Source organism: Candoia aspera, chromosome 3 (assembly GCF_035149785.1).
Source record: "Candoia aspera isolate rCanAsp1 chromosome 3, rCanAsp1.hap2, whole genome shotgun sequence".
Lineage (NCBI taxonomy): Eukaryota > Metazoa > Chordata > Lepidosauria > Squamata > Boidae > Candoia > Candoia aspera.
The window spans coordinates 66,373,148-66,400,903 of NC_086155.1; the positions used below are offsets into that span (position 1 = coordinate 66,373,148).

Here is a 27,756-nt window from a genome sequence, read left to right on the forward strand (position 1 = left end):
TGCGTTGTTGTTTGAGACTAAATCTGCTGGCCTCTGCAAGTGCTATACAACAGGGCAACAAGAGGAGAGGACTGATATGATTTCTCTCTTTCTTGCTGGCAGAAAAGAAGCTGTAAATCTTGATAACTGTAACATTCAAGGTACTTATCAGGATCTCTACTTTCCTTTGACAATAGTCACCAGATGCAAGATACTTAATGCAGAAGGCAATGGTTAATATATTTTATTTTGCACAAATTGAAAGCATTTTCCTATGATCTTTATGAATTTCTTTAATTTTATTTTATTTTTACATGGAGCTCCAAAATGATTGTGAATATATACTTCTCAAAAGTAATTTGCTGGGAGAACTCATCCGATGAACAAGCATTTCATTATTTCACAGCCAAGAAACTACAGGGTCACAGAGGTATTTGAGAGAAGTTCACAATCCATATTTACTTTAAAAAAACACTATCTAATTGGTTAAATCAGTTATGTTTGAGGCAATAAATGGAAACCGGATATATTGTCACAATCCTTTCAAGTTTCACATCTGATGAGGCTGCTTTGATTGAAATTTAAGCTTTCATTTACCCTAGGTATCTCAGCAGCTTGAAATACCCCCCAGTGACTATTAGGAAAGCTATATTTTTACATTGATAGGAAAATAAGTAACATGCGCTTGCTATCGGTTGCTTTACTTAATTATCTGAAAAAGGTCAATATTTCTTAATGGGCAGATGATGACCTTTAATATTACAAGGTATATTTGCACCCTCAAGCTCTCTCATGACTGGTATAATAAACATGCATTAAATATATTTAAAACATTTCCTACAGTATTTGGTCTGCCTTTTTTATCCAAAAGGTAATATGTGGTACCTGATCTGTAGGCTCCAAAGTTTATGTGTATTTCAAACATATTTCCATATCTGAAAAAAAAAGTTTCTAGATTGGGCCTAAGCTATTTTAACATTTAATCAATCATCCAAATGTTTGCTTACTGTATGTTAGGATTTGTGAACAAAACTCAGTAACCTGCATGTTTCCCTTCCAAACAGCTTTTCAAACCAATCATTAAGTAGTTTCACTACTTGGCCCTGGACAAGGACTACCACCATTTTGGGGTGCTGGATTGTTACATTCCCGGCTTCTAGACTGTTGTTGTCCACTACTTGCAGCCCCGCCGGACCAGCAGCTCCAGTTTCCATCTATTGGAACATCTGGGGGGAAGAAAAGGAGAAATAAAATTATAGTGATGTTATGAGGTCAAACAACAAGGCAATATCAATCCACAATTCCATTTTGGTCTATACAGATTAATAAATGAAATCATAATCATACATCTATTATTTTTCATATAAGCTACAGCAGAATAATTCCTAAAATGTGGAAAAATATACCCAGAATTTTTGTAATTTTGCCACTCATGTTATTAAGAGTGTCTTGCCTTGATTGAAACAAATAAGGGTGAGATTATCACCTCCTTCTGTAATTCTAGAACAAGTGGAAAGGGTTTAAGCAGTGGCATCCACAGGGTGAGTCAAAATTGGCAAGATGGTAGATGCAGTGTCTCAATGCAAGGGAAGCAAGTGGTTTCTAACAATCCCAATGACTTTGTTGAATGAAGAACTATCTGTCTCTGTCTCTCTCTATCTCTACCATCTATGTCTATGTCTGTCTATGTCATCTCTATCTCTATCTCTAATCTATATCTATATATCATCTATAGGTATAGGTATATCATCTATATCATCCATATTATCTATCTATCTAACGATTAAGTAGTAAACTCAGTCTGTGACTTCATATTTTCAATGGTGGGACAAACAGGAAGGCCAAATATCATCTTGGAGCCATTTGCCCAGTGATTGTGCACACGCATGTACAGAGGATAGAGGAAGTTTTCTAAGTAGCTTTGCCTTGAAGTTTTGAGAAGGCACACTTTGCTATAGCAACACACTTGGCAAAGCATCACTTGAAATGGTTTACATAGCACAGGCCAAAGAATGATGAACATCATGAAAAGGAAAGGACACAGACTCAGATCCCAATCTTTCAACCCAGTATCCAGAATGAGGATTTGCTCTGGCAAACATTTTAACACTTTGTCATGTGATGATGTTCATGTGTTAATGTTTTTCACATGAAACAATTTTAATGGGTTTTAATCCCATTTGGTACCCACTTGGGGATTACATGGTTATAATAAAACCATATGTGCAACACAAATAATAAGTGCAGCACAAGTAGAATGGGCAGCACTTCAACGAAATTTGAATAATAAATAAATAATAAATAATAACAAAGCAGTCCATAGTTAACTTGCTTTGAAGAAAAAAATAAATTGGGTGGAGGGGTGTCACCCTGCTTTTTCTTACTTGTTCTTTGTGTTTTTTCACAGGCAGTACCCTGATGTCCTAGGGGGCAAATACATTCACAGCGAGTCCCTTAAAAAAAAAAAAAGTGGAGTTAGAGGTACTTCCAAGGCAACTTTCAGACCCATACAAAGACCACTGAGATGTAATTGAAAGGATTCATAGTGCAGATGGCAAAGGAAACAATTTCAGTGCTGCCCGAAGATATGGTTATCACAAAGAGGACAGATGACATGGTATTTGAGCAAAGGAACCAGGGGAATGCATCTCTCATATCTGCAACTCAGTACAAAATTGCACATAATGTTATCTGTCATAGATCCACATATCCAATGACCCAGAAACCACACAGACGGTGAGCAAGTGTTTTGGGGTTAAGGGCTGCACTTGGTTTTTGAGTGTCATGCTGGGATAGAGGGGACAGCTCACTTCAAGAAGTTGATAGAGCTAGAAAAAAAAATCCCTAAACATGATTTAAATTCAAATATAATTACATTTGAATTAATTAAAGATGAATACATAATTTTTATTCAATTTTCCCATCTGCTATGTCAAATATTTTCAAAGTTCTGTGGGAAGGCAGCTGAACTTTGTGTACCTCAAATGATGTTGGGTGACCTACTTAAGAATATATTTAGACATCTATCATTCTGTTAGTTCTATGTTGTTTTTCCCAGAAGGTTTGATAACCTCATACATTCTACTCATTTTCATAACCCTGAGGAGACAGCAATATAAAAAATATGTCTGGTTTTCTTGTCAGAGCAGTGGCAATGTGATCTGAGGGGAGAGATAGATCTGTCCCCATTGTCATGGTCAGACCATACCCTGGTGGCCCTGAGATTCTCTTATGCCACCCCCCTCCACAGGGAGGTAGGACCCATTCGATCGGTCCGCCCCCGGGGACTGATGGACCCGGTGGGTTTCAGAGGGAGCTGGGGGTTATACCCGGTGATCTGCTGCATGGTCCAGCGGAGGCCCTAGCTGCAGCCTGGAATAGGGAGGCGGCCGGGGCCTTGGACGGGATTGCGCCTGTGAGGCCTCTCTTGTCTCATCGAACCCAGCACTCCCCATGGTTTACGGAGTTGCTGAGGGTGCTGAAGAGAGTTAAGAGACGCCTAGAGTGCCGCTGGAGGAAGACAAAGACTGAATTCAACCGAACACAGGTAAAAGCCGCCATTAAGGCCTACCTTGTGGCGATAAAAGCGGTGAAACGTCAATATTTCTCCGCTCTTATTGCATCTGCAGAATGCTGCCCGACGGCCCTGTTTAAGATCACTTGATCCCTTTTGGGGAAGGTGGGTTCAGCGACCCACCTACAGGTCTGTGCAGAGGAATTTGCTGAGCATCTGCAGGACAAAATCACTCGGATCCACTCCAAGTTGGACTCCAGGCGTGAGGCGTGGCCTGGAGAGATACCAGGGGAACAGGCTTATCCAGTTATCTGAGAGCAGTTTGATCCTGTTGGACCTGAGGAAGTGGACAGGATCATATGGACAGTAAATGCCACCACATGCCATCTAGACCCGTGTCCCTCCTGGCTAGTAAAAGCAGGCCGGGAGGTCACATGTGGTTGGGTCCATGCGATGGTTAATACATCCTTGGGAGAGGGAGTGTTTCCAGTGGCCTTTAAAGAGGCATTGGTACACCCCCTCCTCAAGAAGCCATTGCTGGACCCTACTGTTCTGGACAATTTTCATCCAGTCTCCCACCTCCCCTTTCTGGGGAAGGTGGTTGAGAAAGTGGTGGCTTTGCAGCTCCAGAGGGTCCTGGAGGAAACGGATTATCTAGACCCCTTTCAGTCAGGTTTCAGGCCCGGTTATGGGACAAAAATGGCATTGGTCGCACTTTGGATGATCTCTGGCGGGAGCAGGATGGAGGCAGTGCATCCATCCTCGCTCTCCTTGATCTCTCAGCGGCTTTCGATACCATCAACCATGGTATCCTTTTGTGCAGCTCAGGGAGTTGGGGGTGGGTGGCATAGTCTTATGCTGGTTCACCTCCTTCCTCCAGGGCCGATCCCAGTCGGTGTTGATAGGGGAGGAGAGATCGGCCCCGCGGCCCCTTCTTTGTGGGGTGCCACAGGGATCAGTACTCTCCCCTCTCCTTTTTAACATCTACATGAAACCGCTGGGTGAGATCATCCGTCACCATGGGATGAGGTATCATCAGTATGCTGATGATACTCAATTGTATATTTCCATCCTGGGTGAAATAAGTGATGCCATGACCACCCTCTCCGAGTGTCTGGGGGCTGTGGGGGCCTGGATGGGGAACAACAGGCTTCAACTGAACCCTGGTAAGACCAAGTGGCTGTAGGTTAATGGTTCTTCTGTATCCAGGACATTAACATCTCTGGTTCTGGATGGGGTTGCACTGCCCCAGACAGACCCGGTGTGTAACTTGGGGGTCCTCCTGGACTCATGGCTCCTGCTCAAAGAGCAGGTGGCAGCCGTGGCCAGGAGAGCCTTTGTGCAGCTACGTGCTGTGCACCAGTTATGCCCCTTCCTGGACCAGGAGGCCCTTCGAGCAGTCACTCATGCCCTTGTTATCTCTCAAATAGACTATTGCAATGCACTCTACATGGGGCTACCCTTGAAAAGTATCCGGAAGCTTCAGCTGGTCCAGAATGCAGCTGCGTGAGCTGTTTTTGGTGCCCCCAGAAGGGCACATGTAACACCACTGCTGCACGAGCTGCATTGGGTACCAGTTTGCTTCTGGGTCCAATTCAAGGTGTTGGTTATCACCTTTAAAGCCCTACATGGCATGGGACCAGGTTACCTGAGGGACCGCCTCTTCCCCATTACATCAACCCGTCCCACCCGATCGTGCAGAGAGAGCATGCTACGGACCCCGTCTGTAAAAGAATTTCATCTGGAGGGGTCCAGGAAGTGGGCCTTCTCCACAGTAGCTCCTGCCCTGTGGAACAGGCTGCCCCTGGAGGTGAGATTGGCCCCATCGCTCCTGGCCTTTCGGCAGAGTCTGAAGACCTGGTTCTGCCACCTCGCTTGGGGTGGAAAGGGGAATAGTGTTACATGGGGATGGTTGTTATAGACCACTCCTCCCACACTTGGACTGTTTTAGATGTTTCATCGCTTGGATTTTTTATTCTTTATTTTTATTTCTATTTATAGTATTTTTATAGTATTTTATTTTTTGTATTATTCTGATGGTTTTAATCACTTGTTGTAAACCGCCCAGAGGCCTCCGATGGGAGGAGGTGGGTGGGGATAAATTAGATAAATAAATAAATAAATAATAACACAACAGAAGTAAGAAGCAGTAAGAGCACTGAAAAGGAGCAGTGGTCCACCTGCTGATGTAGCATCTAGTTTTAAGCAGTTGTATTTCCATGGTTAAAGGTTGTACATGGGAGTGCACATATGGGACTAGTCATTTAACTCAGCCAACTGGGTAGTTTTTGCAAAGGCAATTCAGGAAAAAAAATGTTTCAGTCACTCCAGTAGGTAAGTAGGGAGGCAGGGAGAGGGCAGGGAGGTGACTGTAGCATGGAGAAGGAGGAACTGAAGACCCACAACTGAAGACCTAGTGCTGGCTGGGGAATTCTGGGAGTTGAGGTCCACAGATCTTAAAGTTGTTGAAGTTGAGAAACACTGGGCTGGAGGGACAAAGAAGCCAAGCTGGCTAAAGGCAGCTTTCCATGTTTCCATTCCTTTGTCCTGAGATAAGAATTGGCTTGAGATATCAAATGGTCTGACAGGGGTCCACAAAGCATCATTGGGAATATTTCTCTCTGTATTGTAGCTATGTGTGGAAGGGGCTGATTAGATCTGGACACCAGCCTTCCTCCTCTTGCTTAGCAAAGTTTATCGCCTCAGCATTCCCCTAATAATAATAATAATAATAATAATAATTCTCCTCCTCCTCCTCCTCCTCTTTCTTCCTAGCATTTTCCCACTATCGCGGGGTCTGCTTTTTGGATCCTGAAACACCACTTTGCCCGATCGTCTGCATCCTCATGGTGCAGGCCCTCAATTTGCATGTCCTTATTGATGGTGTCTTGCCATCTCTGTTTTGGTCACCCACGTGGCTGCCGGCCATTGATTTTAAGTTGGTGAACTATTTTGGCAACAGTGGAAGATTCCTCTCTAAGGACATGTCCATACCAACAAAGCTGGCTTTCTCTCCTCTTCTCTGTCGTTATGACATGCCTAGTTGATGCCATCCAACAACAACTAGGTGTGTCATTAATTACTGAGAAGATGAGAGAAAGCATTCCCCCGATTAACTAAAGCAAAACAAGATATGTAACGGCATACTACATATTTACAGAACATCTGTCTGGCCTTAATCCAGCTTTGCTTGTTCCAGCCGCAGGCCTATTACGGTTCAGAAGTGATTTCTCCCCTCTCCCCTCTCCACCAGCATCTAAGCCAGTGTCATCTGAAACACAGGAATGGTCCAAAATGGAAACAGGGAAAAACACCCAGCGCAGAATCTCCCGTAATGATCATGATAACAATTTTTAGCAGTTGCAGATGGCGTTTCGACTTCCAAAAGATGGGAGAAACACTAACGAATGGCCAGAGAGCTAGTCTGCTAGTAAACTTAGCAAAGTTATTTCCGAAAGAGATTTTAAGCAGATTGCAACGTTGCGTTTGATGCCTAATTGAGTTGGAAGAGACCTTCTTAAATGTAAATGATTAGGATTACATTGCACTTGCCAAAGTGGTAACGTTTCTTCTCTTGCTATGCTGCCAGTGAAACAACTGTGGCATTTAAAGAAGCTTACAGAGAATGGGAACAATGGGGAAGCTGAAGAAACCAAAAGCAAACTGCACTCTCACCACAGCTCTCAGCCAGGTCAACAGAGGTCGCAACTTACCTTTCAAAAATGGGTTTCCATTGCCCTGGCACTGAGCACATCTACAATTACTTGTTTCCCGATGGAACTCTTCCAGGGCAAGCTTCATGTTTTGTTTCAGTGTAGCCGCATTGGCAAAAGTATTTGCAGTAATTAAATCGTAAAGAGGCTGCACCTATCAAGAGCAGAGGGATGTTAATGTCTTCTGTGTATGCATAAATATCTCTAAATATGTCCAGACAAAAGGATATGGTCTACAAAGCTCCATATAGTTCATGATAACAGATGGAGGTTTCCCCGGGTTTCAGACACAGGCCTTTCCCAGCCCTACCAAGAAATACACTTTCCTCTAGGCGATGAAGATGAAGACAACTTCATCATTTGTGGGTGGATTGAGACTTGATCCAATGACAGTGCATTAGAATTGACATGCAGAAATAATTCATTTCGCTAATGGCCTGCGTTAAACTTTCATGGGACCATAAGTGCCAGAAGCTTCCAGACATCATCAGGACTCAAATGTCTAAAGGGACTGAAGCAGTAAATCCACCAAGGTGATCTCTTTGGGAATGTAGTACTTACCTATCCCTGGGAAGTGGTGCAAACGCAATTTACCATATCCTACAATCAATTTGAAACAGATGGCAAGCAGAAATACGGAGCTATGTATGTATATATAGTCACGGATGTGAGATGGGTGACTATATAAATTGAATAAATAAATAAACAAACAAAATATTATCCTATCAAGATGGTTTCATCACATCTCTTCACTATGAAGGAGTATTAGACATTTCTACAGAAGCCTTGGAAGTCATATTTTGTTGTTAAAGGTACAGACTGGAGAATAAGGTGGTAAGTCATTTGAAAGGTAACAGCAGCTACTAAGATCATGCCTCATAACATGGCGATACAGAGGAGGCAGCGTGCTATATCATTAATGGCTGCATCTTCTTTTGAAGCAATGAAATAATTGTCTGTGCATCGTGTGGTGCCCCAGCCAGTCTCTGCACCTCAAAAGCACTAGGAATAAGATGTTTGCAAGTGCAAATAAGCATTAGAATTGTTCTTGCTTAATAGTCCCCTGTGATCTCAGGCCATGCTAACTAACTGTAAATTTCTTTTTTAAAAAATTGCTGCAGTGCTTAAACTAATGAGCATTTAATTATACATTACTTTCCCCCCCTTGCAATCTACCTCTAAGAAGACAAACTGTGTTCCTAGTCTGTACAGACAGTAGCTACTCTCAGTAGCAAATCATTGTCCAACTTGATTCAGAAATGCAGACTGAGCTGGATCAATTCAAATTTCCAGTTTGGAGAAAGCTCTTTCTGCACACACAAGCAAAAGTATCTGAATCATTTGAATAGATCCAGAGATTTCCAGTTCAATTCACCAGTTGGGTTCAACTTTTCGATTCAGTATTAAGTTTCATTTCACAGCTTTGGTTAAATCAGCTTCGATGCTAGTCTCCAAACCAAACTGGACAACCTGCCCAAGCAACAGCTTTTCCGCAAGCAAAGCAGCTCTGGCTTTATGCTAAATATTCCCTGATGCGAATTCCTGAAAATAATCTCATTTTTTAAAAGTCTTGTCTAATCCTTTCCCCAGAATTGGAATATTCCCAGCTTGGGAACATTTCCTATTACATATAACTGTAATTGCCTCCACCTACTTTTTCTGATTACATGTACGCTAGGCAAATTAAACGACAAACTCTCAGTAGAGAAAAATTGGATCAAGCAATAGGTAACAACCTGGGCATGCAATTTAGTTATACAGCACAATTCATTTGAGACAGAGCTTGTTTATTGGGCTTATGTTTCAAACACTGCTAAATCTATGAATCTGCCATCATTGGATTAAAATGCTTTCCCTGTTGCATATTCAAGAGCTGAGTAAAATTGCTTGCTGCTTTTACCCTGTAAATGCTCATCTTCTTCTCCTAAAGAAAAATATATAGAGAATTGTTTTTTTCCAAAGCACATCAGCTGATTTCCTTATTTATTCAACACTGCCAACAGATTTCAAAATCAGGCAAGTTACCCATTTTTAAATTCTGGACTGATTACATATTTCGTATTTGATTTCCACTCCCAGTACGGTTAATGTGTGAACTCCTAGGCTAAGATCCAGAAAGGCTTTGGCAAAAGCACTCAACGAAAAATGGACTTATCCACACCAATGCTTCAGCAGCCACTGTGAATCAAAAAGGGGCCAACTAAATGGAGTGGGAAGATTATTAAAAACGACACAGGGCTGCTATCTGTGGCTCTATTCAATGTTCAGCATTTATTCTTTCATCCTCAATATTTGCATCCCATCCCACTCCGTTCAGTAGAATCCTCTGGTTCTCAGGAATTTTGTTGTTGTTTTGGCTTCCACTAGCAACGAACTGTATCCAAACTTTAAAAGGTTGTTATTGTTTTCAATCGGGTAATAAAAAGCACCCCACCCACTTGATTCTATTTTTCCCCCCATCCTGACTATTGTTGAGGTTGGTTAATAAATTTGCTGTGGAATGAATCCTTTACACAACCTTCATTTGGATGATTTCAGGGTTGTACTGAACAGCATCCCCCCACTCTTGCATCAGTTCTGCATTGGGCAGGTCTTTGTTTGCAAGTGTTGTAATGTGTTCACTGGCCCCTCCATGAACAAGAGCAATAAAGTCTTCCACAAATCTCTTTTCTGATGTGGTTTCTGTGGAAAAATAACGGAGGCATCGGTTTAGAGATTTGTACTTGCATGTTCACCTGGTGATAGCTCTAATGTCAAGAACTGAATTGCCCGACATAATGGTGCAGATCATGCCATTGTTATCCTTCAGATAGCAGGCTGACAATGTTAATAATACAGGAAAGGAAAGCAGGTAGCTCTTGGGGTCCCTTTCCCCAGAATTTTCACTTTCCTGGACTGTAGTACTCTGGTTTGGAACTATTAGGTTTGCAAATGACAGATTTCTAGAACTATGTGATGCAGCAAAGGAAAATCATACAAACTGCTTTCTGGAGCTTTCACCCTTTCCTGAAGTCCAGACAGTGCTACTAGACTCCAGACTGCTCCAAGCTATCCAGAAAAGGTTTTAGATATCGCAACATTGTGCTGCAAGTCCTACTTGCCCACTTTAGATTCAATGATTTGTTTTTAACAGAGACAACTTAAATTTGGATGTGTATACATGGGCACTTGCAGAAGCTTTCTGGTTTTGTCAAAATGGTGAGAGCGGTGTTGAGCCATTGTGCTGTAAGCTCCACTCCCTTTGTGTCATCATTCTGTCCCCCCTTGTTACAATAGAAAATTACAACATGATTAATATCATTATTAATGCTGTTACTATCTGAAACAGATTGGGTAATTTCAAACAAAATAAGTTTCACAAAGTGGTTGCTTTTACAACATTTTATCATTTCTCTGTTTACTTCAAATGCACCTTTGTAAAATTGCTTGCAGATAGATGAATGGATGGATGGATGGATAGAGATGATAGGTAGGTAGGTAGGCAGGCAGGTAGGTAGGTAGGTAGATAGATATGATAGATATAGATGGATGGATGGATGAGACATTTACCTGATGGTTACATCCTCACCTCCAATTTCTTTTAAAATGGCGTCACACCCTCCAACAGTTATTCCTGCTGATACACTAACTTCATAAATAGATACGCCAACTTTAACTCCATTTTGTGTACAAGATCGGACATCTCTGAAATTGTACCCTTTGAAAAATAGAAGAAATATTTATTAAAAACACCAGATTGTATTCAGAATCTAGGCAGTATGAAGAATTCAGGTGACCTTAATTTGCAACCCTGTATACACACATACTGTCATGAGCACTGATGGCGAGCAGGAGGGGGCCTCTATCCAGGGGGGAAAACGCATGCGTAGTACTGAGGAGTTGAGCAGCCATTCAAAGAGACACAGAACAGACCCGCCTCGACTTTGGGGTTTATCTGTCTGGGTTTTTCCCACGCTTCTTCAGTTTGTTAGGATTTTCTGTCTTATGTAGCAGTAATAAACACTAGAGACCTACTCCTCGTCTCAGCGTGATTCCTGACTGTTAGGACACATACCTGCTTTGACAGTTACCTTAATATTCTGCCTTTCGTCTAGGAGTTCAAGACAGCTATACAGAGATCACCCTTCATTTTAACCCCACAGTAGCAACCCTGTGAGGTGGGTTAGGCTGAACAGGATGACTGGCCAAAATCACCAAGTGAGTTTCCATGGCTGAGGGTGGATCTGAACTTGGACTCCCCATAGCCCTAGTCTTACACCTCAGGATTCAGTTTTCAGGAATGGTGGCTGTAACAGAAAACCAGTTCCAGTCCTCTGTGAATGGAAGGGCTTTCTCAGTTCAAGCATAACATGAAGATTCCTTCATATATTATCCCTGTGAAAAGCTATCACATAAGAACCAGTTGTGCTTCACTGCTCAGATTTGAACACTACGGTGGAGGAATACTTCCCCACTAGTATCACTAGTGGAATATCATGTGATTAATAATTAACACATTTTCTAGGAGTCTATAATTCTGCAATCACTCTGGCAGGTTACACTCAGAGAATTTTTTTGACATGGCAAAAACATTTTGAGAAAAATGCTGAACACAACATCCAAACAACAGTGAACATTGCTCAGTGTATGCAGAATGCTAACAGTTGGTTGGAAAAGGGAAAAGGAATAGAGTAGAAGACATGGTCCAGTTAGACAATTGGAGTGGAACTAGAACTATTTACTAATTAAGTAAAGGAAACCCATAATGTAACATTCTTTCCAGCCTATTGTCTTTCGCTATGAGGATAGAACTACAGCAGTAATAAAACTTAGCATCTATATTCTCAGCCCCAAGGGAAATGCTGCTTGCCGAGAAGCATGCCTTATAGAGGAGGTCTTGTACAGATGGTTTGTCAACTTCCCTTTGCCAATGGGTAAACAAGAGACTGAAGCTATTGATTAACAGCCCAAAGCTCTCTTTGTTCTGCCCAGAGAACACTGGCCTTGTAAAAGCAGCATCCATCACACTGAAAGAGTAATGTCAGATAGGGGACTCATCCCAGTCAATTATTTACTGTTTCTGAGATGTGGACAATCTGGATGCTTACAGAAAGGAAAAGAAAAAATGGAAGTCTTAGAATGTTTGGTAAAGGTGTTGGACTTTCAGATTTTATCAATTGAGTTAATCACATAATTGTCCCAAGGGGATGTTGCCAACTCATATACACGGCTGTAGAAGAATCTCTAAATGATAATAACCTCCAGTGATATGCACAGGTGCATCACAGAAACTAAACTAAACTAAACTAAACTAAACAAACAACAAGGAAAAAAAAACCCTAAATGATATAGGAGCCAGCTTTTAGATGACTTCTTACTCAGCCAATTCACTCCCTGTCTTAACACTGTAACGCCCAGATTTCCCACCAGCTGCCTATTGCTGCATGGATATAAATATATGATTCCCATAACTAAATTTTAGTTTTTTCATTATGGCTAATTACATGAGTGTTTGTTTAAGTTTTTAGTCCCTAAAATTGCTTGCATCGATCTACCAAGATTCAATCCCATGTTTAAAAAACAGGTGGTGGTCTCATGAAAACCAGAAACAAAAATCAGTTCAATAATTTGGCAGAGTTAAAAGCTGTTATTTTTTTCCATTTAAAAGTTCCAGTGGCACGCAACTGGTCAGTCTTTCTTGGAAAATAAGTCTACAAAAGCAAAATGAAGGCATTTCCGTGAGTGTTGGCAGAAAAGTGGCTATTCAGGAGGAATTATACAGTGGAACATATTCTCTTAATTCTTTCCTAGTCTCTTAGAAAACGAGAGCTTGATAAAGTTTGTTACAAGATGTTCATTTAGGTGGGCTATTTCGCACAATTTACATGATGTATGATTATCACATCAAACAAGATAGATGATACCAATGTCTCAGAATTAAAAAAAAAGAGAGTTGAATTTGAAGTGGTCCCATTTTTGTAAGAGCCCAGCAATCAGCATATAGAGAGGTCAAACAAACCAAAACTCATGGCACAATAGAAAGTTAACTAACCCAAATCCATCATTTTTTTCAATGAAAGCACCTTAGGCCATGTTGTGCCAGGTTAAGTATTTGAACATGCCTTTGCAAGTTAAGATAAAACCTTTTAAAATAGGTTTTTTACATAAATCATCTGGCTGATTGATCCTCTCTGCAATCATACCTGCCTTCTGAAGCTCATTACTATTCATGACCAAAGTATATTCATAAGTGCCACCAAGAGTTGCTTCAGTGATGTAATGTGTTCCATAGTCTCTGAAAAGATCTCGATATTCTCCATAGCTATACACCAAAGGCAAGTGAAGGATTCTCTGGAGGAACTCAGAATGAAGCATCAAGTCCTGTCTCTTCAGTTTATACTGGGCAACTTCCAGCTCTGCATGGGCATGAATAAACTTGCTAGACTAAATGAAAGCATCAGAAGAGATACAGAGGAGTGATTAGGATGTGGTCCATCACACACCCTATCTGCTATTTGCATTAAATCTATGTTGGAAATTCATTGTTAAGTGTAAGAATCCAATATTTAGAGTCAAACTGAATTTGACTCTAGATATTGGATCATTCATTTTTAAGTTACAGAATTATTGTCCCACAATAATGCTATATCAAACACAGTCTCCTACAACCCCATTTTTGTATGAATTTGCTTTTGATAGGTTTTTTTTTTTTTCAGAAAGCTCTTTTTCAAAGATATGTTCATATCACTGCCATGCCCCTGGCCACCTTTGTCCAATGAATATTTTTGGGAAGAAAAAACCCATTTTCAAAAATGTTACAAACATACCAATGTGCCCAAGTACAGTAAATGCTACATTTAATAACCTCTAAATGATTATGAATATATTTATGGCTTATTTATTAGATTATATCCTGCGTTTCCTCCTAGAGTATAAAATAACTTACCTAAGTATCTCCATTTACAGGATCTAATATAAAAGTTTTCATAAATGTAGAAACATATACGGTAGATGATACAGCTACAGCTACAGATGGAGATGGTCTGGCATGGCTTGCCCAAAGTAAAAGTAAGTTTACCGTTGAAGAAAATCTTTTTGTCCTGCTAGCATATTTTTGATATCGCTTGTCATTCATATTGTAACCCAGTGTAAATACTGTTGGTATAACTAGTCCAATGCCAAAACTTTGTTCTTTTGTTTTTCTCCTGGAGACACTGTGTTCAAAACTTGAATACGATTCATATGCAGTCATTGAAAATTCATATTTGCCTTTGGTCTAAACACAAAGCAAGGAGAAAATAACATCTCAAGTGTCATGTTTGAAATGTAGGAAGGAACAAAGGAAAATTTGAGAATGAAAAGTAGTCCACAATAGGTTACATGCTATAATTAGGATCAGATCATTCATCTATGAAGGTAGATAAACAATAAAAATACAGCAACATATTTTTTTTTACAATCTATTTAGATATAGGCAAAACCAGCTTAAATTCTAGTTCTGAATGAATTTTGATGGATTACTGTTACACGCTAACTTACTCAATATTATTAATTTGTTGCTTAAGGTAAATATAATTTGGGCATGTAGGTTTCTCACCCATGGGTGTACCACATTGTGCTTTTAGTCATTTTAATTTTACATAAATAATTGTCCTTAAGCATATTCAGGTTGTATATGGTTTAATGCAACAATACAGATATTATAGGAATATCACTTGCTTGTTCATAGAAGTTACTAAAGCATTTGTTAAAATTAGGAAAAAAAAAAAAAAAGAGTAATCCCATTCAAAATCTAGGTTGGCTCCTTATTTGCACTCAACAGATGTTTTCTGATTCCTGCTTCACCATCAACATCCCTCAACATCATGAGACTTCTGAAAATCTGTTCCAAATGGTGAAAAATTGTAAGGAGAATTAACAAAGTTTGTTGCCCTGTCTTTCTTCTACTCAAAAATACTTCACCTGATCCTAATTCCCTACAGAAAGGATATACAGAAGGGTAGGTCTAATTCCAACTAAGCATCTGTGAAGAGGCCCTCTGAGTGATAGTTAGATTGACAGATAATATTTGAGAATGCCCAAATCATCTGAAATCCAGCTAAAACAGCTAAATCTAAAACAAAATGTATGAGAGGTTGAATGGTTTTTTCACTTTAATACAGTGTATCAACACCATATTTACTGTAAACCATTGAACAATCTCAGGAAGTCAGTATTAAAATAAGCTAAATAAATGAATGACTCAAAGTTTAATTGCAAAAACGTCTCTTAGATACATACCTCAGCCAAATAACTTTCTACATTGTATGGTTTTCTAAAACCAACATTACCAATATATTGTGGGCGACATGCTCCTGCATAATATTTATAGTCAAGAATCACTCCTTCCAGATTATTTGTGAAAGCATTTAAGCTGGGAAGAAAGGACATAGGTAGAGTCAACAGATTTGCACATTAGTAATAATTCTACAGAAAGTACATTTTCAGGGCTGTACGTTTTAGTTCTTCAGTTAGGACCTAGCAACCCAGCTTTAGACTCTAACTAAATATTGAATTAGTAAGTCATTCTTTGGTATGTTAGATAACAGAAAGCTGAAATACTGTATATTTGGAAGGATCAGGGAGAATTCAGTTTTCACCACATCACATAAACTGATATGTTGGATGAAACAACTTGTCCAAGCTTGTCATTTTGAACTTGTAGTAATCTATAAATTATGAAAACAGGAACATAGAAAGCTGCCTGGTATAAAGACTGTCCTTTGGTTCTTCTAGTTCAGGTTGTAGACCTGATGGGTGCCAGATGTCTAAGGTTTCAGATTAAAGTTTTCTCAGTCCAGCTTGGAGAGGGTAGGGATTGAATCTGGGGCTTTCTGCATGCAAACCAGGTGTTTTCGGTTTTGTTTTATGTTCTTAACTTACACAATTACCAAAACAATCTTTCAACTTAAAGAAAAAAGAAAAATTAATAGAAACCAAAACAAAAGGAAAGGAAAAAAGTTAGGGAAAAAACTAAGAAAGAAAAAAAGGGGGAAAATTCTATCTTATATGTTATACTTATCAATAGTCACTGTTATACTAATAAATACACTATTATAATATACTTAGCACAAAATGTTATTGCAAAATATCACAAAATCTCTGCCATACTAACACATATTGCTACATCCTTTATTTATTTATTTATATTTCAAATTTCATCACTGCCTATTTCCCTCAAAAGAGGGACTCTTGGCAGCTTACAACAAAACTAAAACTAAATGCAGATTAAAATACAATAAAAACAGTACCTCTTCAATATAAATATAAATATAAATAAATCCAGGATGGTGATATTAAAAGTTCTTAATTTTCTTAGTAGAAATTATTGGCTTTTCCAAAACAGATAGATTCCTCATTTCCAACAACTATTTTTTGACATGTGGAATAATATTGTATTTCCAATTTCTCAGTTTGATTCTTTTAGCCAGTCCCTGGCTCAATACACCAAAATTCCTTATAAACAGATTCCAAAGCTTTGGTACATAGTTCAACATCACATTAACATCTTTAACATTTAAAGATTTTCCCATAAATCTACTTATATACATTAACACTATTGCTATTCTAAAAAGATACCAAATGATCATATGACCATACCATATGGGGTCAGTGCACCCTCAATGTTTTTACATCTCCAGTATAGAAAATCTGATGTTCATCCTTTCAAATACATTCTTTGGGGAGTCTAATACACCCTATATACAATGTTTTGATCAATAAACTTTAATCTCAGATCTGTAGATACTATTTTAACATTTTTAAGGATATGAATCAACTGATGGGGTATCATCGGAGATTCTAGTTTTCTAATCCATGCTTGAAATATCCCAGAAATGTCCACTTTAAAAATATTCTTGAGCTTTTGATAGGGATATGTTATAGGTTTTAATTCTGTCTTGAATTCTTTCAAGTAACAAAGCATGTCAGGTGCCTTTGAGGCAGCCAAAGTATCTGGCCCATATCGATCTATTAAAACACGTTCAGTTTAAGATACCAGCACTCTTGCAAAGTGGGAAGATCAAATTCAATTAAAGTTGTGGAAAATCCTTAAAACAGTCATTACATAACATTTGATTTAAAGTCATGATCCTGGCTTCCACCCAAACTTCCTAATAAAATGTTTTACTACCAATTTTCAAAGTACAATTTTTCCAAAGAGTTAAATATTCATGAGTCTCGTTATCAAAAACCAATCTACATCCCAACATGGCCCAAAGATTTCTCACCAGGTGCACTCATGGAAATAAAACACCTTTTCTATTATAGAGTGTGTTGTTCCAAGCAATTGCCATGATTGCAAAAGATAATAACTTTCCAACGTAGCCCATGGGTAATATTTAACTATATTTTCATTCCACATGCTGGTGGCTGATAAAATATTAGCCCAATGATATTTTTGCAAATTTGATAAAGTAAAACCACCTTCCTCAAATGGTAGCCTCAATTTAGCTAAGGAGAACCTTGGTCCACTATCCCAAATAAATTTCCTAAATAACCTATCAATCCAAAGTAAATATGTATTTGGTATTACACAAGAATATCTCTAAGGACATTAATCAAACAAGGGACAATGCTCATTTTAATAACTTTAATTTTAGCAAACCACATGTTCTATCAGTGAGCTTCAGCCTGACATTGGACTACTCTGAGAAGAATAGCTCTTCTGATATCTGACTCTGCATCTTTGTCTGGGCTCCTTGGAGCTAAAGCATTTTATGGACAGAGGGGAAAAACAGCCACAGGAATCTCCTCTTATTTCATTCTTTTCATCATGCCTCAAATGATTTCAGTAAAAGCTTTAAATTTAAGAAGCTTGAGAACAATCATTAAAATTTGATGCAAGCAATTTTCAGAAGTACTACCTTATTTTCCTAACACAACTATTTCTCTTTATATGATCAGGTAAATAGCTACCGTACCTGGATCAGCTTTACCACTGCAACTTTAACGATTACTGTATAAGAGAAATCTCTTCAGCTTCTATTCAAGTATAGCAAAAAGCACGGAGAAGGACATCAAAAATTACCTTACCGATTAACAGAGACACATGAACAATAATTCTAATTCCCTAATTCCCCATCCCTAATTATCATGCCAAGTCAATGATAACATACCAATGCAACTTTCAAAGTAAGTTAACACTTGTCCTTAACTTGTACTGGGAATGCAAAACAACAGTGTACAATAAGATGTGTATTTCTGTGAAAACATTTATATAGATATCCATCAGACAAAGGCTATTTATTTGAAATTATATTAAATATATGATGATTCTCAAATGCATCTCAAATTGGATTGCCTATTATGAGTGGAGCAGACTGAAAATTCTGAATGGTAAGTTCTGATATTGAATCTATCCATTCTAATGCAAGAAAAGTTGGGATGGGGTGAAGATCAACTCTGCTTATGGAGAGACCATTTTTGCTGCTCAGTAAAATGGTCAGCCACTTAACTATGAAGGGGGGTTAATTTCAACATTCCTTCTAAATTGCAAAGCAAAAATCATCAGTGCATTTTCTGTAATTTATTATTTATCTTGGGAAGCAAATGAAGTTTCTATCTTTATGGCTAATATCTGGCAAGCTTCTAACAGCCTAGAGGAATCTAATAGGATCTAGGTAATGGCCTCTCTACCTGTGGATATAAATATAGATAGACTTTATATCAGAAGATGGATGGCTTTCTGTATAGACCTGCACAGCAGACGGTTACAGAATAGAGATGAAGGAATTGTTGGGTGAGGTAACATTATTTCCTGGACCACCTGGGTAGATTTCAGGATGTTAATGCCAATAAAATAGAGGCAGAAAATAGAGATAACTCTTTAAAGACATGAGTTGCTTTTGATTCTTTCTCTCTTACTGTTCATACAAAATGTTTCCTTCGATTAGAAAAAAATACACATGACTGGAGGCTTCAGAATTTTGTTTCATCTACTTTCAAAAGTGAACCAACATGAATGGGGTCTCTTGAGCAGTTATCAGACTGATTTCTGACTTCTCTGAATATTGTGATGCAGTTTGGGGTTTAAAACTATTCTCTCTCTTTCTCTCTCTCTCTGTATTCAATACATTGCATATCAAATGAGCAATGCGGCATATTTTATACTTGATATTTTTTGTCTTTCTTTAAAATATCACACATTTTATCACTTGACGATGAAATATGCATACAGCAGACATACATTTAATGTATTTAAAAAAAACAGATTGTGATGATGGAATAGTTTTATGAATGAACACATGCAAAGCTGGTCTGAATTGGATATGCACTCATGTGTCTTCAATAGTTCATGGCTTTAATCTCCTAACTCAATCCTAGTAATTAGAGTTACTAACTTTGGGATTAATTCTGTACTTACCCACTTGATAGCATCTGTATCCCCCAAAATTGTTCCAAAACCTGATTGCACTTCCGATATACCTTCCTACAATCAGCTTCATCTGACTGATCTCCACAGTCATCATCTCCATTGCAAAGCAGCCTACGATTGATGCATCGGCCTAAAACATAGAACGAGGTTGTGTTATTCATTCATTGGACAGGCTTTTCAGGTTAATAAGTGCAATGTTACACTCCTAATCCTTTAAAACAATTAGTTCCACAGACATTTTATTTCCATTGAAAGCTCCTGTTTATCTCCTCATACTTAATCGACTAAGTGTTTTTTTATGGAGGCATACATTTTTAAAAATATTGTTTTTGGACAGAATTATTTTTACAGTTAGAAGCAGATTATATTGCATTTAAATAAGACTACCTAGGAACTGCCCCCAACATGGACCGTATGTTTAGAGGACTTTGCATTTAATGGACAAAATTTGCTGGACCTAAAAGGAAAATGCAGTTGCCTGGTATGCTGCTTGCCTCTGGAAGTTCCTCTACCTCTAGTCCATAAGGGTTTGTTCTGGCTGTGATGTTCAAATAGATTATGTGGCAATTATATGTACACTTTTTTGATCTTCACATAGACCTCAACAATTTAATGTTCCATGGATTCCTTTATCAATCACAGGAACTTCCAGATGGAAGCTTTTTCTGTAAACTCTAAAAGTTGCTATTGCCCCTCAATTGAGGAAGAGCAGAATCTTGAGTTTTTAAGTGACAAAGCCAGAGAAAGATCAACAGTAATGGGCTTTATAAATCCACACTGTCTGGTTTACAGTGAAGATTGATAACACAAGGTGGTTCAGAGGAATTCTTAATACACAAGGAATGCTGATTATTGTAGTTAAAGTGTTTGTTGGAAAAAAACTTTTTCTTTTTCTTTTAATTAGCAGTATATAGCTGGGGGATAATAACACGGAAAGACAGTTCACTGCTTTCTTTTGCTGCATTTCATAATCCATCAGATCAGAAATTAAGCCTTCAAAATAATTTCATGTATGCTGTTTGGAAATGTTAATGAGAATCAAATTCAATTTAATTTAACCTAAAAATGTTCATCAGGGATGTGACAAATTATGTGCATCAAGGATGTGACAGAAATTATGTGATCCTTTTTCTCATTTAGATGGGCCTTTTCAAGAGAACATGCAAGAGGAATTAATTAATTTTATTGTATTTTATATTTATTGAGTATTGGTATTATTTATAATGTTATTAAATTTTAAATTGTTTTTACTGTGAACCGCCCAGGGTTCCCCGTGTGGGGGAGATGGGCAGTGATAAAAATATGATAAATAAATAAATAAATAGGAATTAATAACCTGCATATTTCTTTACAAAATAATTGAACAGATAGAAAACAGATATGATTCCATAAATATGACCTCTTTTTGGCTACTTACCTAGTGTTCCTGCCTGTCTGTGTGATCCATTCCTGTTACAGATTCTGTTGCTATGTCTTTTTATGATGTCCATCAAGCAAACAAGATCAACATTCATTTGTGACAAACCAGGCAATATAAACTTGTACCATATAGCTGAAGAAGCCAAACCTCCATATTCTTCCATTCAATCTATTCAGGGCACACCTAATTCAATAGCTATACTGTTAACCATTAGTTTTGAACTGAGGAATGCTGCCCTCTAATTCTCTAACCTGTGGCACAGAGAAAGCCTTCACACCGAAGCGTATTTCTGCAAGGTCTGTTTATAACACAGTCTTCACTTCCACTGTCAGTGTAATCACACGGGTCACCACCGAACTGAGAAGGCTGTTCCACATGGGCAAATCTGTACTGTAGTAGAATAGATATTATGAATTCCAGGCCTCCTAAATTAAAAGCCAAATATCACAGATGGGTATAGATCTTTGCTAGCTGGAACATCAAAATATATACTGGAAACGTAAGGTATCTTTCTCTTTTCCATCTATTATGTGAGATGTAATTTGATTGTAGTTTTCTGAATGTAATATAGAATTATTATCTATAATTCTGAATTAATGTAGAATTATTTGTATATGCATACAGAGGTGAAAGGTATTTTGAGAAAAGGTATAAGTTTAGTAAGCTACCTCTTGGGTAGAAATGGTGTCCTTGATAACTTCATTCTATGGAAAAGTTCCATACTGAATTAAAAATCCCATGTATTCTTTGGCCAACCCATGATCTTGGAAATGCTGACACATTAGTCTGTCTGTATCTCTATGTGTGTGAGAGGAAAATTCAGCTTTCAACCTCAGTGCCTCAGTTCACAGTTAGCTAAATATAAGATACAACCTGCACTTTACTCTGCTAAGGTGACTTTTAAGAATAACAGATGGTTGTCTAGGGAAGAACCCTGGAAATCTGAAACAGAGCAAGACAGCAGTACATACTACTTAAACATTTCAGTAGTATAACCTACTCCTAAAGTAAGAAATGCAAAAATCAGAAAACAAGAGGTATAATATTGTACAAGAGTTTCCACTTGCATCCTATATTGGCATTCTGGATAACATCTTGTTGAGTGACAATGCAGGAGGCCAATTATACTTCACTTTTACCTATAAAAATTCTATGACCATAATCAGCAATTAGGTTTCTTAGAGAGCTAGTTTGATAATGACAGTAGAATGGAAAGCTCATCCATTTAAGTGGCATGCTAACAGGACCAATTGCTGCAGACCACTACACCCATCACAGTTCTCTTTTGCCCCATGGACTACCAAGGAATAAGCAGAGTATATCTTTCACAATAGCACATTTTGCTGGATGACTTCAGGTACTCAATTCTATGCTAGTTTGCAGCAATTGTTTGAACAACCTGATCTCACAGCATAGGCCCTCTGTTCTTAGTGAATAACATCTGCCTTTCTGCTCAGACTTTCCTCTCTTCTGATGACCCTACAGGTGGTCCTCACTTACTGATCAGGGTTGGGACTGGCAACTCCATTGCTAAGCGACACAGCTGTTAAGTGAAACATCATGTGACCATGCTGGACTGATGACATCAGTTCCACTGTGGGTGTTAAGTGAATCAATGCAGGTCTTAAGTACAACATCATGTGACCATGACTTGTGACTTCCTGCTGGCTTCCCCATTGACTTTGTTTGTTGGAAGCCAGCTGTGAAGGTTGCAAGTTGCAATCACATAACCGCTGAATGCTGTGAGTGTTTTAAATGTGCGCCAGTTGCGAAGTGTCTGAATTGCAATCATGTGACTGTGGGGACACTGTGGTGACCACAAGTTTGAGGGCTGGTTGTAAACCTACTTTTGAAGTGCTGTCATAACTTCAAATGCTTGCTGAACGAGGCAGTTGGTAAGTGAGGACTACCTGTGCTTCACTTTAATTCATTTAATCTCTCCAGCTCTGAGGGTTGTTTTCTAAAGTTTAGATCCCTTTGCTTATTTGATGGATTACCTGCACCCTCAGCTTCTGCAATGGTTTTTAGAAACCTTAGTCTTCTAAATTTTACCATCTTAAAGCATTGTATGTAGGGGTCAAAAAGAAGAACCTCATTTCCTTGGCATACCATATGGGTACATTTCACGCATCGGGTATATTCATGGAAGTCTTTTCTGAGTTTCACATCTACTATGAAGTCAAACATGCTGATCTGCTTCTCTTGACAGAGTGTTTAGAGATCTGAATGTAATGAATCGTTAGCATTGACACCTTCACTATAATTCTATGGAGGATATCTGGAGGAAATGGAGAAAATCTATTCCTTTTCATGTTAGATCCCATATTCCTAGCCATTTGCTAAACAGCTACTGAAAAAGTACAGGAAACCATGTACCCTTTAAATGCAAATGCTTGCAAATAATAGATCCATCTCAGTTACTTGTTCAACATTATCTTTGCTTTCCTCAATTTGCTGTATTTATTTTTCTAAGGTATTCTTGGAATAAATAGAAGAGGAATCAAATCTAGCGGTCATAAAGCATTGAGTTGCTATTCCAATAGCAGGAATAATGATGATAAATAATGATATGTAAGCTGTGGCTTTGAGCAAAGCCGAGGAATGGATATTGTAAAAATGATTGTCTTAGCATGGTGACAGGACAAGATTATACTGCACTTTTGAAAATAATGGGAATTTTGCCACTAATGTTGTAACAATCAAAAGCCTTCATCTGAAGGCACTTGCTAGGTAGAAAAAATTCAACAATGAAAAAACGAGCAGCTGCACATCATCATCCCTTAGTCAAAGACTGGAAATTGAGGTCACTTAACACAAATGAGTTTTACATCAGGAGAGCTTCAACATGAGTGAAGAAAAAACAGTGGCTCACCAACCACATTCTAGATAAGACAGGAAGGCAGGCCAGCTCCTTTCAAAGGGTCTGTATGTTGTGCAATACAACCTAAAGAGTTCAACTAGGACCATAAATCAATGTTCTTCCACCTGGTGCCCTCCCCAGTCTGGGCAACACACTGGCTGGGAGTTTTGAGAGTTATAATCCAACACAATCGGAGAAGTTTCCATTGGTGAATTTCACTGTAGTAATGGCTGGAAAGTTAGGTTCTTATTCTAACTTTAGAGGAAAGTTGAAAATATTCTTAAGATATATCAAGACTTCTGTCACACTTTATCCTTTTGACTTTTAAAGCAGTTCGCTTTAAAGCTGAGTGTATTGCTGTTATGCATTTTTAATCCAGCAAAGAATGCTAATAAATTGTAGTTTTGCAATTTACTATGATGGAATGCCAAGAAATTATTTTACCATCAAAATAATACTATGTATAGTATATCATGTCTGTGGCAACGAAATTTGTAACACCAATTGATCAAGAAGGCATGATTGCATGGGATCTCATGAATGTTTAGGGAATAAAGCTGGCAAAATGCTTGGAGACCACCTTCTGAGGAAAGGAAAAGTTCTCAGACTGACAGAAATTAGAATATCACACAATTTCCAAGTATTGGAATGGCAAAAGTCTAGGAAAAGGTATCACACATACAGGTGCTAAACAGCCCAAAGGTAACATACTGTAGCTGCTTTGAGGGTGCTATCTATAAGAGGATGAACTGAGAAAGAATACCCCTGAGAAAGTATATGTGACAAGTTCAGGGAAAACACCAAGGGGAACTAAGATTCCTATTTCTGGACTGTATTTGTTTTAACTTCATGTCATTTCTTTTAAGAAGAAGAACATCACAGGAAACAGGCTCTTGTATACCTCGTTGTCTGTGAACAAAATGGGAAGGATCTGCCCAGGGCAGTGGTCAGCTGAATGAAAAAGGATGCAGTAATGAATACTGAAAACAGGGCTATTGATGGGAGAAACCAAAAGGAAGTCATATGGACATGACAACAACCAATGTTATGATGCCAAGTTCCACTTTTTAATATACTGGAATTAACTGTATATTAAACAGTTATCTAATTTTAGATCCCAAGCAGACTTACTCTTTTTTTCTGGCAAGCATCACAAGCAGTCCATGATGACCAACTGGAAAGGACACAGTCAATAGGCTGTACCACGTGGCTTGAAGAGCGGCGCCATCTGCCTTTGGTCACATTGACATCAGCTCCATTTAGTTGAAGAGAATCATCCCATTTGCCACTACATTAATTGGGGGAAAGCTAATATATGTCAGTTTGCACCCTTCTGTTTTCACCCCACCATTCATATGGTCAAGCACTTCAGAGTACCTGCCATTGATAGGAGGGAATTTTTTTTTTTTTTTTGCAATTCTACCAGCAATGAAGGTCAAGCTGCACAACGACATTGAGCATAGGAATTACTGTGCATAACAGCTTCCACATATGGACAAAACCTGGGGGAAACTGATGGTATAGCAAAGAAAAATAGGTGTGTTAAGCCTACTAGAAACTCAATGCATTTATTTTCATTGCTATTAAAAAAAAACCGAGGGTGTCACTAAGGATCAGTGTTTTTCCTCTAAAATACTAATGATGTGAACTGGGGTGAGAGGTGACACTCAAGTGGACCTAAGAAGTATATGTGACCAATCGGTTGGCCACTTGTTCTTGAGGAATTGTGGTGAATTGTGAGGAAAGTTTTTCAAGTTTTCTTCTCCTTGGACCCAGATTTCTGTTTTTTGGAATAAAATGGGAATTATATTTTCTGATAATTCAGTAGAAGGGACATAGGATCCATTCAGGGAGAACAGGGGAGCATGTCCCCTTTGGAGTTTTTGATACTGTTGCTCATGGACCTTGACTTCTGAGTTTTTCTGAGGCCATGATACATGCTAAGTCTTGATTCAAGCCCTCAGTAAATCAACAAATGATTTTTGTTTTGCATGCCTGAGGAAGCGGCAGCTGCCGTTATTCACAACAGACCTTTTTTGGCAGCAGCAGAAAGGCAGTAGTCTAGCAGCTTCTCTTTTTCCTATCATTGCTTATAACAACTGAATGATAATACACATGCTACCATCTTTCCATAGCTGACTTTGCCATTGGGTGTTCTAGGTTATATGCACATTTTCAGCTTGACTGAAATCATGAATACAACTCCAGATGGGAATTATTATTAAGGTAAAAGGGCCATAGAACCTTGACACGGTACTGAGAAGAAACTAAGGAAGGTACAAGGGTGCTTGAGAGAAATCCAGAGTTTACAGAAGTTGAAGAAAACTTTAGAGTAAAGCAAACCAAAAGGGAAAGCTGGTCCCTAAGGAAACCACTGAGAACAGAGAATATTCAGTAGATACAGAATATTAAGTATCTGTTTTGGGGAGAGAAAAATGGAAACAGGGAGTTGCAGAAAGGAAGAGAGTCCACCAGATGAAATCATCGCTCAGCTGGCTAAAACACTGACAACAGATACTATTCACGGCCACATTAATTTTATTATAATAAAATAATCAAATTTCTCTTCAGTGAGGACTTTATAAGTGAGCCATTGAAAGAAGTTCTATATACTTTAATACATACATATTAAATACATCAACCTGCTGTGTTAATTTGGTAGGAATTTTAGTTTTCAAGGAAAAAAAGCACTTTTAGAATTATTGAAATGATAATCATTTCAAAACTAACAGAAAAAAGAAATATAAATAAATCCTGGCACGTACAGTATTAGAGACAATGTCAGTTTGACAAGACACAATATAGTAGCATGCTAAGCACAAGATCCAAATTTTTATTTGTATGTCTTAAAATTTAAATCAATTTTGTTAAGGCACTACAGGAATCCATTTTCATCTGATATATTACTGACTATTAGAGAATGATTTCACAGATTTTGGTGTTCTCAAGGTAGCAAGTTTGTTAAGATGCATTTCGCTTTGCAGCACAATAATTTCAGTATGGTGAGCTTGTTTTGTTAAGCCATAAGTAACTCCAAAATGTACATCTCACCTACCAGGCAAAAAAAATTAAAATCCCAGAAAGTTAGAACTACATACCATTATCTATCATGTCTTTGTTCTGTTGTCTGAAAAACAATATTGACTTACCTGGAGCAGTGGAAATTTAAGCCGCTTATGATGGCACAGATTAGAAAAATTCTTGCCGGGCAAAGAAACATCACAGATGTTATGCTCATAGCTTTACAGTAATGTAGTTAATTTATAGCAACATCCTTTTCTAATCACTTTGCTATTGTGTCTGAAGGCAGTTGGGCAGGCAGATTATTAGCCAGGTTTTTCACCAAACAGAAGATAAACCAGTTTACGATGACCTTTTTTACTTGTAGCACAGAGCCTTCTACTGGCTTACTATGATATTGTCTGAGAAAGTCTGAGAAGTGAAAGGCTTTTATTGGCTTTGCTTAAACTGCATGGAGTCCTAAGGTTCCATAATGGAACACAGATCTGAAAAGGGGAATTCTGTTAAGACATCATATTGATGGCAGGTTTGGGGGGTTATTCTGCTTCTTCCTGGCAGCTTCCTACAGAGTTAAAACAGGAATACATACTAGCGCTAGAGAAATCCACCATGAATCTGCTTGGTGGTAAGTTAATCAGGAAGGTCTCTTAGAAGCTGCTGCAACTGGAAGAAGCTGATCTATCTGCTATACAGGTGAGGACCTTCTCTGCGTAGCTCCCAGGCTATGGACTGTCTTCCTTGGTGCCTTCCTTCAATTCTCCCATTTTTTTTAATGCTTTCCTTTCACCAAGCTTTTGTTAAATTATCTGAAAGATATTAATATTAATATTGATTTTAATTGCTGGGTATTTCATT

At 38.5% G+C, this 27,756-nt stretch overlaps 1 protein-coding gene across 1 annotated transcript; it reads right to left on the minus strand.

The window, feature by feature from the left end:
* Positions 1–208: 208 nt before the first annotated feature.
* On the minus strand, positions 209–27,272 carry C8B (complement C8 beta chain). Its single transcript, XM_063298015.1, has 12 exons — positions 27,030–27,272; positions 25,012–25,168; positions 21,272–21,410; positions 19,589–19,730; positions 15,466–15,598; positions 14,264–14,461; positions 13,389–13,629; positions 10,775–10,903; positions 9,725–9,888; positions 7,207–7,360; positions 2,364–2,432; positions 209–1,205 (listed from the first exon to the last, which is right to left on the minus strand). Exons 1-12 carry the CDS (start codon positions 27,116–27,118, stop codon positions 1,060–1,062), a joined length of 1,761 nt encoding a protein of 586 aa, XP_063154085.1. The 5' UTR covers positions 27,119–27,272; the 3' UTR covers positions 209–1,059.
* Between the last annotated feature and the right edge of the window lie 484 nt (positions 27,273–27,756).

Coding starts and splice junctions, on each gene's coding strand:
- C8B (XM_063298015.1), bottom strand. CDS start 27,118: ATGAGCATAACATCTGTGATGTTTCTTTGCCCGGCAAGAATTTTTCTA. Junction 9,889..10,774: donor CATTTTAAAAGAAATTGGAG/GTGAGGATGTAA, acceptor ATTTTTCCACAG/AAACCACATCAGAAAAGAGA. Junction 1,206..2,363: donor TGAAAAAACACAAAGAACAA/GTAAGAAAAAGC, acceptor TCTTCCCCCCAG/ATGTTCCAATAGATGGAAAC.